General features: G+C 36.1%; 1 protein-coding gene across 4 annotated transcripts; it reads right to left on the bottom strand.

The window, feature by feature from the left end:
* Positions 1–168: 168 nt before the first annotated feature.
* On the bottom strand, positions 169–5,288 carry LOC133721196 (transcription factor PIF3). Of its 4 annotated transcripts, none has more exons than XM_062147746.1 (9): positions 4,931–5,283; positions 4,049–4,210; positions 2,676–3,915; positions 2,493–2,594; positions 2,321–2,386; positions 1,909–1,974; positions 1,301–1,813; positions 584–713; positions 169–476 (listed from the first exon to the last, which is right to left on the bottom strand). In XM_062147746.1, the coding sequence occupies exons 2-9, from the start codon at positions 4,108–4,110 to the stop codon at positions 466–468; spliced, it is 2,190 nt and encodes a 729-aa protein (XP_062003730.1). In that variant the 5' UTR covers positions 4,111–4,210; positions 4,931–5,283; the 3' UTR covers positions 169–465. The 4 variants fall into 4 exon arrangements, 3 of the variants coding, with proteins under 3 accessions (XP_062003730.1, XP_062003729.1, XP_062003731.1); XM_062147745.1 differs by having other exon boundaries at positions 4,643–5,282; XR_009852097.1 differs by lacking the exon at positions 169–476 and adding an exon at positions 899–999 and having other exon boundaries at positions 623–713; positions 4,643–5,288.
* Positions 5,289–14,840: the final 9,552 nt, after the last annotated feature.

The raw sequence follows: 14,840 nt of genomic DNA, 5'->3' as shown, positions 1-14,840 counted from the left end.
TAATCGCTGATCTAGGAAAATTTCAACATCCTGCTCTATGCAGCACAGCAGATAGTACACCAATATTGACACTCTTGACATAAATGAAACCAAATTGTTAACTATTGTACTATATATATTCCTAGTTAACTATTGTACTACAATTCATCAAAATGGCTGCAGAGAAAATAGAATACACAGAAATGCTATACGGCACCACTAATCATTTCACTAATTCAAAGAATTGTTATAAAAATGGCCAAAACACAAATCTGATACATATTTGTGGTATACTCAACTCTTGACATTGCACCTCACCAGTTACAAAGTGAATGTACAAATGCTAGAAGGAATTCAAGTCTTCTCAAGGTACCAAAATCTGTGCAATATGTGATTGTACTACTGAAATAAAAATTCAGATGGTTATTGTAAAGGTTCAACCTCATCGACTCAGAGGTACCTTTTTCATGTACTTTGAACTGCTTGTTAGTCATAACCTGCATATACAAGTTAAGATAAGTTGATATTTTTTCAAAAAATAAATTATTACTGTGTGCACAGCAAACATAAGAATCAATGTACAGAGAATGCAATATCAACTCACTAGCTGGTCTACTAAGCACTTGGTCTTTTCCGTTAGTAGATCTGTTAGCTCCGCTGGTACTAACATCCGACGCTTGAACATTATTTTGCACAAATGCAGACTGTCCAAATACCTCATTTGTTGCCTGGCACTGGCAACACAAAAGAGAACTTAAGGTTCAATGTACACAACAGAAATCTAAGAGCAGAACACAATCAAACAGACAATAGAGTATTTAAAATGTTGAAGCGCTGAAATTTTGGATGGTTGGTAGAATCATAAAGGTTTTTTTTTTTCCCCCTTTCATAAATCGATGTATGATGGTGTAAATCCTACATTTGTTTGATTCATTCTAATGACTTCTCCAAGGACACTGCAAGCCTTAATGTTGAAAGGAACTTCCAATGCAAAAAGATTGCTGGTCAACATCCAAATTCCTTCATAGATCAATAGAGTATTAGATATCCATTAGCAATTTTTATAACCATGTCTACTCACATGTCCAAACATTTAGCATCATTAGCTTTTCATCTCACTATATAAAACCGAGGGACCTCTCCACCCAGGAACAGTTGCTATTGGATTAGATACTTGGATGCTGTAACTTTAAATTTAATAAAGAGTCCCAGTGGAGTGATGGACATGCAACATCAATTCAACAACCAAACTCCATCACACACAATCAGCACATATTGTTTCCAAAAAAATAAAAATTCAATTCATGGTAAATGCAACAACCTGATTAGAAGTCTGATTCATGGAGCTATTGGTGTTGGTGTTTTGCATCACTTGAGAGTTCATGTTCTGCACTGAATCCTTTGAACTAGAAGCTTGAGCTGGTTCTACAGGACCTCCGGCACCACAACCATTTGGTCGTACAGCTGACTTCATAAAGGGCCCTCCAGATACGGGAACTAAGGGTGCGCGTTGCATCGGTAAGGGAACTCCTTGACCAGGAAGCCCAAACATCTGAAGGTTAGCTCCTACCATCCCATTGAACGCAGTATGCCCTGACATTGGTGAACCAGGAAAATGTGCACCTTGCATAGGAGGCACCTGAAGCATAGGGTAACCAGAAGATCCACCATTCATGTCAGGCATACCCATCCCAAAACCCATGCCCAATCCCATTCCCATTCCCATTCCAACACCCATGTGCGAGAAATGAGCCATACGGGGTGCATGCATGTGTTGCATTCCTGGTGGTAACATCATTTGTGGCATATACAAACCAGCTCCCATCGACATAATCTGCATAGAGATTGAGAAAAAATCTTAAATAGAAAAAAAAAATTACACCTTTAAAATACAATTAAGAGGGACTGAGAGTTAAAGAGTCTGTTCACCTGTACTTGGAGTTGAAGTGTCTTCAAATACTCAATGGCCTCATCAAGCATTGAAGCTTTGTCCACCTTGCATAACCAAATTACAGAAGACATTAACTTAAATTTAAACTTCCATGACAAACAGGAAGTTATATAATCTGTACTCTGGACATACGTTAATCAAACATCATAAATGTTCAGTTAGTCTTGTACTGCTAAGACTTACCAATATTCACAAAATAGTGAAGTTTCAGATTTTAATCTATAGGCCTTCCCTAAACATATACTAGTTAAAAGTTTATTTCAGTTCCGAAAGCGACTAAATCAGATCCTTGATTGAACACCCAACTAGGACTTAGAAGTAAATCAAACATCATAAATGCCCAGGAAGACTTGGCAAGACTATAAAACATAAAATAAAAGAAAAACCAACCTTATTGCAATTAGGTATGAGTTCTTGAAGCGCCCGCATCTTTTCATTGATTCTATCCCTTCGCCTCTGTTCACATTCCAAAATGAGTAATCAGATGCTATACATCTTACAAACAGCACATTGCCATGGAACTAACATGTTATGAATACTATAAATGGATTGCTTTCCTCACCCTTTCTGATAAGTTATGCACTTCTGCTGCTCTGCTTCTCTTGGAACCTGTACCTCGACCGTGAGCTACCTTTTTCACGCCCACAGATTCTTCCTCTACATCCTGCAGGAGGTTTTCATTGTTTATAAAGGGAAGGAAACAGGAAAAAGAACTTCAAGGAATATTTACAACATTTAAACTTACTTCACTATGGCATTCAGAGTCATCAGTATCACGAGATTTTCTCTTCAACGCACGAGCTGGATCATCTGAAGCTTTGTCCACACTATTGCCTGAGCAAACAGAAGAAGCAACCACAGGCTCTGTAGTTTTTTCAGCATCTGGAAGTGCCCTAATTGCGCTTTCACAAGGAATATGATTGGAGTTTGTGTCATCATTCTTAGAGGCATCCTCTTGATATGCAGCCTCAGACTGTTTAGTAGTACGTGGTTCCTCAAGAGGCTTAGATGCGGTTGGTTTCATATCAACACTGGAGGGGGCCATAACATCTTGGCACTGTGAAGTTGACTCCTTCAGTAAACTGCAGCTTGATTCGATTAGTATCGACTCAGGAGGATTGCTACTAGTTGCAACTGAAACCTTATCCTTATTTCCAATCTTTTCCACCCTTACTAAACTCGAGCTAGACGTTGCACCATTATTGTGAAGATTGGCTTTTGCAAGAGTAGCTGGTCGTGAGAAATGGGAAAAGTTCACTATGGTTGAATTATTATTACTAGGAGTTGGTGGATTTTGCTTCTGCGTTATTATGCCAGGAAAACCACCTGCAGGTGAAGCCTGAATTGAATTCTTGCAAACAGCATGATGGTCGGCACTACTTGTGTTAACAGCAACCATATCCGAAGCGATTGATCTAAAAGATGGAATTGATGCTTGGGATTGCTGTGATGACATCTGGTATAAGTGAGTAGTACTAGTTCTGGGTCTGCTAACCTCAGCAGCACTTATTGAAGAAAGCTTTGATACATTCCTTTGTTCCAAAAGAGCACCTCCATGGGTAGAATTGGGGCTGCACTCCCTATATATCTGACTAGAACTACTCCTTTTCTCGATTGATGCGAGATTGCCATTGGTGGAAATCTCATTTGCATTGACACCAGATATTTCAGGCATAAAATCATGGCTATATTCATGTTGTAAAGGTTGATCAAGGGCATAATTCAACCAAGGCAACATGTCATCATCGTCACTCAAACCCATTTCAACAGATGGCACCGACAATGGAATTTCATCCATCACAGAGTCCACAGACCCAAATTTCCCCATCTTCCCATTGGTTCCATTTCCTAAATCTCTATCTCGATTCTTGGGGGTGTGAGATGGTAAGCTGTTAAAAGTTGGACTCTTTCTAGCTCTACTGGATTGACCTTGCATCATAATCTGCCCATTTTCCCATACCAGTTCAACAAAATCATTCACAGGTCTGCATTAAATCCAACAAGATAGAAAAGAACAGAAAAAAGCAAATATTAAATGGGAAAAACAATGAGTCACTGACATGAATCACAACATGTAAAGATGCAGGGATTGCAAAAACTAAAATGAAATGAACTTACTCGAAATCTGGATTCGAATCACTCCTCCCTCTGGCCATTCGATATAGCTCCGATAAAGGCATGGTGAAGAATTGGACTCTTTTGTGTTATTCAGAAGCGCTCCAAAGCTTCAAGAACATGGACATTATTGCTAGCTTCCACAGAGTGTCTTATTTGTGAGTGCTGGGTTCAAAGGAGCAGAAGAAGAAAAAATTAGATGCTAGTGTATATAAATAGAAATGGCAACATTCAACATTGGAAGACGTAAAAGCCCAACCAAAACCCCACTATAAGACAATCCCAGTACAACTTATAGTGGGAGAATTATTTCTTTTCCCTTCAACAGTTTCTAAATTACACAGAATAAAATCTTTCTTTAAAATACTAGAGTCTTTTTATCAGTAAGATAAAATATAAAAACTCAAACTTGTTTTAAAATTTATAAAAGTAAGCAGTCAAAGTAATTCTTTAATGGCTCCAAAGATCCCAGAAAACCTCTAGTTTAAGCTCATCTGAGTTAAAAATTAGTTCTTTACACTTTTCTTAATCATTTAACAAAAAACCCAGAAAACAGATTATATTTCCTTAAACAAATCACCAAAATCTTACACAAACCTCCAAATTTTTGAGGGAATTCAGTTCACTTCACTATTGAACTTGAAGAACAGCCCAGAATCCTCACTACCCAAAAACCCAGCTAGAACTGATCCTACATAGAAGCATCAGCAAGATGTACAAAAGAAACAAACTTTTGGGAAAATCACAGCTCCTCGAACTAGTCAAGTTTTGTTAATCCACATGGTAAATCATAATGAAGCGCTCAGTAGTCAGTACAGTATGTGAGCTAGCTCGAACAAAGAGAACCCATTTCATCTGAGAGAGAGAGAGAGAGAGAAGCAATACAAAAGTGGACGTAGAAGGCGGCGAAAGGCTAGGCAGAGTTGCAGGGGGACCAGTGCAGAGAGACAGACAGAGGTAAAAAGCTTCAATCTTCCACTCACATTCACATGAGTTCAGCTGAAGCCATTTGTTTGGTTGATTTGTGGCTTTTTAACCTTTGGTCATTTTCTTTTTTGGCTTCAACCTTGGTCAATCTTCTTATCAACGCCTTTACCAATCTACTTACCACAAGTGCTGATTATTATTCTAGGAGTAAGGCCCACTTAAGCCTTCAGAGCGTGAAGGGCACGCGGTATCTGTAGGGCAATTGCCCAGATGATAAAGGGTGGCTGGTATAGGACATTGGTTCATACAAGGTGTTTTTTTTTCTAGCAAGATTGGTTCATTTGGTGTGTCCCTATTCTCTGTACTGGAATAGAGCATATTATCCTCGGGGATTTATATATGTTATCTTATAGCATTGGATGTGGATTTTGGGTTATGTAGTTGTGGACTTTATGTTTGGAATTCATAATGGAAAACAACGACAACAACATTATCATATGTACATGAATGATCGATTTTTATGATATATTTTGGCATGGTGTTCCTCTTTTTCAAGTTCAACTTATAAACTTATAATCACGGTTTGAAAATTATGGGTTAAGGCATTAACAAGTCATTGACCTGCTCATCATGGGTCTTCAAATATCTACTTCCCCTTCATATTTGGAGAGACTTTGGTATGTGTAAAGGTTGGTTCTTTTTGCAACTTTTTTCCTTTATGATCCACTCAGGTGAGATGGATGATACGAAGAAGTTTAAGATGAGTGATCGATTTTTGCTAGATGCAAAAATTAATTTTCTGGTGCTGCAAATCTTTTTTAAAGTAAATGTTGAATGAATTAAAATGATTTGTTTTTAACATTTTATAATCATTTTGAGGTGTACGAATAACTGTGTATGACAAGACATAGATTATATATAAACCATCAAAATAGCAGAAATCATTAGCCATTTTAAAGTTTGAGTTTTGAAAGATCTCTTATCCATGAAAACAATCAACCACAACTGTCGTTTGAAGATCATGATCCACTAAGTAGAATCTGAGATCATCACACATTGAATAATTGAGTCTTATTGTGCTTTCCTTGATTAAGGCAAACAAAAAGTCACAGCTGCCCTTCCAATATACTCATCGAAGCATGTAGGGATTTTCATATCAAATGACATGATAGGGACTTTTTATCAGTTGATGTGTGAGGTATGATAAAAGCCAGCAATCAGGAGACACCCAAATCACAAACTTTATACTCTTGATTATAGGTAGGATCCACCGATTCATAAAGTAAAAAACTAAAATCCATCTTATAGAAGCTCAACAAGTGATATAATCCCCGTTACATTAATGTCTATATCAAGTTGACCGGCCAACTCAACTAAGGTGAACTCGCTCTATGTAGTTGTAAAAGCTCATCGTTCCGAGCTAGTTTAGGAATGCATAAATAATATATTGTAGGAAGTTAAATCATATCGATTTTACCAAATTTTTTATAAGAACAATAATCAGATCGATCTATGTTGGAGTGAGAGTTTATATAGCAAACATCTTAAATATATAAAATAATTTGAACTTGTTATATTTCATGTATCTACATCCATGTTTATAAGCTGGCATTGTATGGTTTTAGTAGATCTAAAAAGTGTACGAGTCCTCCTTAAATTTGGTTAGCTTTGTATTACGCTATAAGCTAAATGTTTACGCTTGTCACACTATGCTCCCAATTAATTAGAGTTGGCATTTAATCCAAGAAGCGAGCATGTTCTTGTGCTTTTAGAGCAACTCCAACAGTTTCCAAATATTTTAATTTTTCTTTATTTTAGAGAAAAATGAGTTTCTTTTGCTTCAACAGATTCCCTATAATTACCCCCATTTTAGGGATAGTGAGAAAAGAGAAAACAAAATTCCTTAAATTTACAGCAAAATTGTATTAAGAAAGAATTATGGATATTTTAAAGAGTGCTGCAAAATCTTTGACTTTTGCTTCCCTATAATACAAAAATTATAAAGCATCTTTAGCAATGCTAGTCATTTTGAGTCAAATTTTAGCCAAAATAGCTAAAAAGTTATTTTGGCTAACCACTTTAGAAATTTGTCTGTTCAATGCTTTTTATTTTAGCTAGTTTTGAATTTATATTATTTTTTAAGTGAAGATTAAATAGTTTAAATGTATTTATAAATTACATAAAGTAACTTAAAATGAATGTTTTAAATTATAGAGAGTTTCATTTCGCTCTCTATATTTAAGAGCGAGATAGCTAAAAGTTATAATTGAGAGTCACTTAGGAGTCTGGTGCAGCTGCTAAGATATATCAAAAGCTAAACATGCTCTCTAAAATAGCTAAGGAGCCAAAGTAGAGAGTCTGCTAAAAATGCTCTAAAGAAGTTATCGGAGTTACTCATAGTAATTTATATTTGGGAAAATGGCCCAAACAATGTCCCACCTTTTCACCATTCTAAACTTTCATACCTCAGTTTCCAAAACTATCATATTGGTATCTGTGGTTCTCACCCCGACCCAATTTTGGTATCTGGAGCCGTTAGCTTCGTTACAGAGGCTACCGGGTGGCATGTTCTGAAGGGTATTTTCGTCCCTTCATGTTTTAATCTTTTTTCTTTTTTTTTCTTTTCTCTAAGCTTTTTTTTCCTCTCTCTCTCTCTCTCTCTCTCTCTGCAACTCGTCTCTAATCTAACCATGTTCCCTTCTGAATCTCTTGCTTCTCTGCCTCTTTCTCTTTCTCTCTCGTTTCTGATCATAACGAAGGAAATCGTGGGAAACCTTCTTCATCTAAAATGTCTGAACCACATCTCACTTATCTGCAGATCAGTTGAAGAATCCATTGATTTTTACCAAAATGTTCTTGGGTTTGTTTCAATCAGAATGCCTGGATCATTTGATTTTGATGGGGCATCGTTATTCGGGTATAGAATTGGAATCAGAATCCATCTTTGGTAATCTGAGAGTCGAAAAATATGCCCAAGAAAGCTGAAATTAAAACCGAAGGGGAAGTGGATTGAGAAGCAGAGGCAGCCGAGGATTGTTAGGTGAGTTATCAATTTCTTGTTGCCAAGATGGTTTCTGGAAGTTTGAGGTCTGGGGATTGTTGGGTGAGTTATCAAGTTCGTACAGTTTTGATGGTGTTATAGGTCTAATCAATTGCTGGATTGTTCTATGGTGCAATGTTAATTGGTTGCTTCTTCTCTGTACTTTAGGGCATCTCCAACAATGGAGTCAAAAGCCAAAATGACTAAGGGACTTTTTTTTCACCATCTCCAACCCAAATCAAAAGGGTGTCAAAATGGCTTTTGAGCTATATCTTGAGTCAAAATGACTAAGGAATGAAGGTAGAAAGCCAAAATGGCTTAGGGGAAGAAGGCTGGGCCCCACCTTCCACTATTCAAAATGAGCGGCTCTGATTCACTCCTCATGAATTCGATTCAAAATGGAAGGTCAAAATTAATTGATACTAAAAATTAAAAAATAAATATATAATTACTTAATTTTTAATCTGATAGTCAGAAAAATGTGATGAATTAAATTCAACGGCTAATAATAGAGTAATATAGTTTTAAACGAGAAAAACTTAAAAAAATAAAATAAAAATTTCTAAAAAATTTTTAAACGACGATATATTATATAAGATTATTATGTATGATATATAAATTCATATTGTAGTTAAATAATTATCTAAAATAATTAAAATTATGAAATGGCTATGACTTTTGACTAAAGGGGGTTGGAGATGCAAAATATGAATGAATAGTAATGACACTAGGGGTGTCAAATTTTCCAAATGACTTTAGCTTTTGACTAAAGGGTTGGAGATGCCCATATTTGATTGCTTCCTTCATGGTCTTAGCTTGATAATTTGGAGGGGTTGATAGGTATAACGTTGGGTTCTAATTTTCGTTATCCTCCTTGAATCTTGAATTATTGGTTGGATGAACTGAAGAGTTGGTGAGTCCTCTTCTTTTTAATTTCAGTTTTCTAAACCAAAGATGGGATTGATGGGTTGCTTTTGGAATTTAACACCAAGCGGAGAGACCCTAGAAACATCAAACATTTCCCAAATCAACAAAGAAAGATACAGACCCAGAAACATTAAATGACCAAAATCCAGAGTCTAATCTTCTTTTGCATTCCCATACATTAAAAAAAAAAAAAAAAAAAGTTTCTTTTTATTTTTTTATTTTTTTTTATTATATGAAGAAGAAAAATTAATTAAAAAAATTAATAAAGGGTAAATTGGTCATTTCATGGTCAAAACAAGTCGGGCTGAAAACTTCAGATACCAATCTGATAGTTTTAGAAATTAAGGTACCAATTTAATAGTTTTAGAAACTAAAGTACAAAAATTTAGAATAGCGAAAAAGTACCGTTTTGGGCAATTTTCCCTTTATATTTTTGGTCTTCCGTCGATCCACCTCTTCTCCACACCCCGGCCTAGCTAGCTGCCCAAGTCTCAACAACTCTTAACTTTTCTCTCCATGTTTTTCCACCAAAAGTAAATTAATTAACTCGGCTAATCAACCTCATTCAGATTATGATAATGAGAAAGGGCCAATTGATTGGATGTTTCTGTCGTGTATGAAGAGGACGGTTTGTCCTCTAATCTTGCTTTTCCTGTCATCTACAGAAAATTAAAACGCTGTTCTATTATGACATAATAATCAATGAGTTAGACTTTTTTTTTTTGGTTACAATCAATGAGTTAGACTTTGAGAAGCAATCCCAAACCAAACTCGGAAATTAGTGAAAACGATTCCATTGAATTTCTGTACGTGTTCTGGACCACCAATACAGAACCACTGAATTGAACCAACCATGGATAATTTCCACGTGGAGCATTACTGTGCAAGGTACACGCGGACCCTTCAATACCCGGTATGCGATTTGGCGCCATCAACTGTTGGGTCCCCGGCGAAGCATCTTTGATCTTTCTCCTTCCGTTGTTTGGGTCTTCTGGTTTGGGTTGGTTGGTGCATGTAGTATGTACCATTAGAGAGGGTCTGTGATTTTGCAGATATTGATTCGGAGGTGTGAATTTCACGTGCGAGTATGAACTTCACGTGACGCTGTTTTGGTATCCAGCAACATGCACCTTTTTTTTTTGTTTTTTGGTATCCAGCAGCACCTTTTTTGTTTTTGTTTTTTGGTATCCAGCAACATGCACCTTGGTCCATGATTTTGCATGACTTGGTCTCTGATTCTTTTGCCACGTGTACCGTATATGAGGATGCACAGTGTGCGCCCAGCTTTAGCACCAAGCAAGGTGACAATCGATCCCCACCCAGAAAATTATGAGAATGATTGAGATGGATGATAATAAACCCATGCCAGCAAGAATGCGCATGATCAGTTCCCAGACCACTAGTCCAAACCATGAAAGCAAAATCTGGTCCTCACTTGCCAATACTATATGCAGTAGTATGTAGGTTAGGATGTGTGGCCCGAATTGTTATGATCGTGTTTTATTGTAGTATTCTCTTATCGGATTGTGGATCTAGACCACGATTAGGTCAATTCTGACCTTTATGTGTGGTTTAATTAGTTCACTGCTTAATTAGCACTTTGACAAGAAAAGGCACAGTTCTATTTTGAACTACGATGCTCGCCGACGTTATCATTCTTTGTTAGCTCTAATGACACCATTTTTTCCGGATTAAGATTCCAGTGTACTTAGAACTGAGCATACAATAACCTCAAACACAGCGAAACTTATAGTTGTTAATATTTAGAGCAGTGTCTGTGCTCCAACGTGTACTCGGTATCTGGTCCTTAATTTGGAGCTGCTTTTGGTCACTTATAACCAATGAACATGCTGACTCTTCAAGCTTATTACATGCCAATACTAAATGCAGTAGTAGCTATAGGATTATGATCGATGTATGGCGAGAATCCCTTCAATGTTCTCTTGGACTGTGAATCTAGACCATGATACATACCTAAATGTGTGGTTCGGATGCACTTTGATAAGATAAGGTCTTACACACGTACGATGATCAACTTCTGAACAACATTACTTGCCGACATTGATTATTCCTTGTTGGCTAGCTCTAATGACTCCATCTGGTTCCAGATTAAATATTAAGTGTACTTAGGACTGAGCATGCAACAACCTTAAACCACAGGATGGAACTTATTATTGTTAAACAAAACCTGTACGTACTTAGACGCGTAAACAATGAGAAAATGACAACATATTTATGTCTAATTAATCATGTTGGGATTGGCCTGCAGATAATCCAAGTGATTAAACTAGTGAAGAGAGACACAGATACTGTAAAGAAAATATTACAGCGTGATATACAAAGATGTGGGAAGATAATATAAACATATATTTGTGTGTGTATAAATAAGTGGATGGCCCTTCATGGGATGAAAGAGGCTCAAATAATTTAAGGGTTTCACATATCGTTGGCTGCGGGAGCCAATAATAAATGAGAATAAATAGAAATGGACCCAAAACATGGTTCATGATTTATCAGCACTACCAGTTCTCTGCTGCCCCAGTTGTCTCTGCTTCCTCTGCCACTCTGCACATGATCAGCAGACTCGTCTGAGCTGCACACACACACAAGTACATATATTTATGACACTATGAATATCAATATGATTGCTGTATATATATTTATGTATGAATTGAATTCAGAGAGGACAGAGTCAGACTGCCAGGGTGCTCTAAACAAAGACCAGCCTGTTTTATCTTCTACCCTTTCTTCTTGCTTTTCTTGGTGTCGCCAATATCCAAGGCACTTGATCCTGATATTCTTAAAAAAGGGTTCCCATAACATGTGCCCATTTGGTGATTAGTCACTATAGTTTGGCCTAATTAATCATCTTCTCCATATTTGTGTATATAATTATGGTTCTGATTTTCAGGTGTGCATACACATTGGGAAATATGATACAAACACTTTAAGTAAAGAACAAGCATATGTGAGAGTTAGTAGAGACAGATAGGTAGAGGCAGCTGCATGTTTTGGTCTTCTTGAATGATAATGTGATGAGAGCAATCATTTAATTTTCAGGTTTGTCAAGCGCCCTCAATCTCATTCAATTCTATTCTACAAGGTTATAGCCCATGCTGCTCTTCTGCCGATGTCTAAGTAAAATTCACTAAAATAAAAAAAGGAAAGTAGTAGATCAAGTAGGGTGAAAAGACTAATTCAATACTTGATTGGTTTTTGACATAGCATGAGATTACATATGAATTCAAAAGTAAAGACAAGAAGATAGAGTAGTAGATATGATGAGATAGGGTTTCAGATATGCTAGAATACTGTTGCAGCAAGGCAACTTGATCACATGATGTAACAGCAGATCCTCCTACCCAGATCAAAGCAGCATCAAAATAAGAACTCAACTACTCATATCTGCCTTTGCAACTTGCTTAATACCATAGTTCCTTCATTATTGAATAGATTACTTGAGCATGGTTAAGAGTAAAAAGGAGTAAAATGGTTATCATCGAACTTTGACAATGTGTAATTCATCTTCAAAGTTCTTAGTAAATTCAAGTAGTACTATAGTATCAAGTATCAACATAATAATTGTACCTAGCTAGCTCCTACATGTTTCTGCATCTTGTCTTCAACTCCAGACAATGGCTATTCTGCACTCTGGCACCGATAGGACATTTCAAAAGGGAAAATAATTGAAAGACAAAATGGAATTCTCAGTCACACAGCTGTATGAAGAATCTAAAGCAATCATTCACAGAACATAGCAAACTAGTTGCAAGCATGGAGAATTTCATCTGTGCATATACCCAGTCCAAGTACCTAGGTCCAAGTAATTAGCCCAACATTACAGAAAACCCTCTGAAATGTACCTGAAGTCCTAGTAGTAAAGAGAGAAATTGTAATGCCATATAGCTTACCAAGGAGATTCATGGTTATACCATTGCAGTTCTTTTTCTAAATGTGATTGTCTACTACATAAAAACGAATGGAAATTAATTTTCTTCCAATGACCAAATTTCACTGATCAAAAATACTAATAAGAAGGCATCCTGTTACAGGTTTATCAGTGGGGTTTTTCAGTCCAGCTAGCTAGATTCTGATAAGAAATCTATGCAGTAATTATTGAGTTTCTTAAAAAAAATCCATTTACCTAGAAAGCAAATTCCAATGAATCCTTATGATATAATAGTGATAAATCCCATGCTACATTGTAATTGCCATCCATGCATACTCTGACAATTGGCTCACCATCTATCAGACTAGTAGTTATGATCTGAAATCAGAATATTTTGCTTGCATAAAAAGTTCTGCAGAAATTAGCTGGAACAGGAAGTCATCTATCAAGAAGAAGAAAAAATGCAAATATGATGAAAGAATACTTAGTGAAGGTTTAGTAGAAGTGTCTTTCAGGCAAAACGACTAAGTATGTACTTAATTGCTATCTGATACAATATGAGATTGCACCTAAATTTAAAGGTACAAGACGTTAGAGTAGTAGATGAGCTGATGAGATTGGGTCACAGATATGCTAGAATACCACGATGTAATGGTAGATCCTCAGATCTTTCTATACAGATATACAGGATATCAAAAGAGCATCAAATATGCAACTTTCTTTTATACAATTACCATATTTAGTTCATGAGTGAATAGATTACTAAAGCACATGAATATATGTGTGTGCGCACATATTATAGATAGGCATAACAATGTACATGTATATACCTGTTGTGCTTAAGAGTAAAAGCTTATGACAATTGTAATGAGCAGGTATAGTCTTCAAAGTTTTCAGTAAAAACAATCAGTACTGTATGCAGTATCAGATAATATTAGTATATGTACCCGGGATTATTAGTACATCTTGTCTTCAACTACGGGCAACGGTTTCTTCAAGACTGAATCTTTAGCGCTCTGGCAGTGGTAGCTAGGCAGATCAAATGGGAATGATTGAGAAACAATGGAATTCTGTAACATAGGTTTGTAAAGATATATTCCATCACGAATCATCATAGGACATACGTACTAAACTACTTACATATTTACATAGCCACAAGCACCTAGGGAACTAGGTTCAAGTTCTTACTACACAAACCCTCTGATATATACCTGCACTACTAGTAGAAGACAGAAAATATATTGTAATTGTTCAAAAAAAAAAAAACATCTATTGCAATATAGGGTCTTGCTTTGAGTAAAAAATTAGCTTCAAAAGAGATTAATTTATGAACTCGTAATTATATATGGCATCTTTCTACGATTTTAAAAAAAAAATGCAAATATGTCATACACCGATCCATCACAACAAGCAAAGCCACTGGTACAAATTGTGGATGCAATTCAAGTATTATTTTGACTTTAAGAACTCTTCTTTCTAAAAACAAAAGAAAATTATATGGCATCTTCCTTCACTTTTAATCAACCAATGTGTGTCTTCATATGCATACACATTCTTCATACAATTTAAATTACGAAGAATGATATTATCTCCTCGATCAATGTTAGCAGACGGTTCAAATAGCATAAAGAAGCTAGCTAAATGAGCTGAATTAAAGATTATGCAAAGTGTGCTGAAACTTAATTACTGGCCATTTCAAGCATATTTCTTGCACCCTAAACTGAGGAATGTATTAAGTGGCATTCGATTCTCCAAAATATTTAGCTTCATCCAATCAACCCACAAGAAATGGCTATAAATTACCGCCAATTCCTCAAATAATTTAGACTTCTTCAAACAATCACTGAACAACCATGGTCATACTAAAACACTAATTACTAGAATGATTTTTTAGAACTTTTTTTATTTCTAGCTTTTCCATTATCTTCGGTATAAAATCAAGTTTTCTCATTATAAGTCATTAACTACATAGTAAAATGTAATATCTTTGATTCTTTAATATAGCCTGTCGT

Source organism: Rosa rugosa, chromosome 7 (assembly GCF_958449725.1).
Source record: "Rosa rugosa chromosome 7, drRosRugo1.1, whole genome shotgun sequence".
Lineage (NCBI taxonomy): Eukaryota > Viridiplantae > Streptophyta > Magnoliopsida > Rosales > Rosaceae > Rosa > Rosa rugosa.
This window is presented reverse-complemented; position numbering and strand designations above follow the sequence as displayed.

Coding starts and splice junctions, on each gene's coding strand:
- LOC133721196 (XM_062147746.1), bottom strand. CDS start 4,110: ATGCCTTTATCGGAGCTATATCGAATGGCCAGAGGGAGGAGTGATTCG. Junction 2,387..2,492: donor TGCATAACTTATCAGAAAGG/GTGAGGAAAGCA, acceptor GAATGTGAACAG/AGGCGAAGGGATAGAATCAA. Junction 1,814..1,908: donor CACTTCAACTCCAAGTACAG/GTGAACAGACTC, acceptor ATCTCTATGCAG/ATTATGTCGATGGGAGCTGG.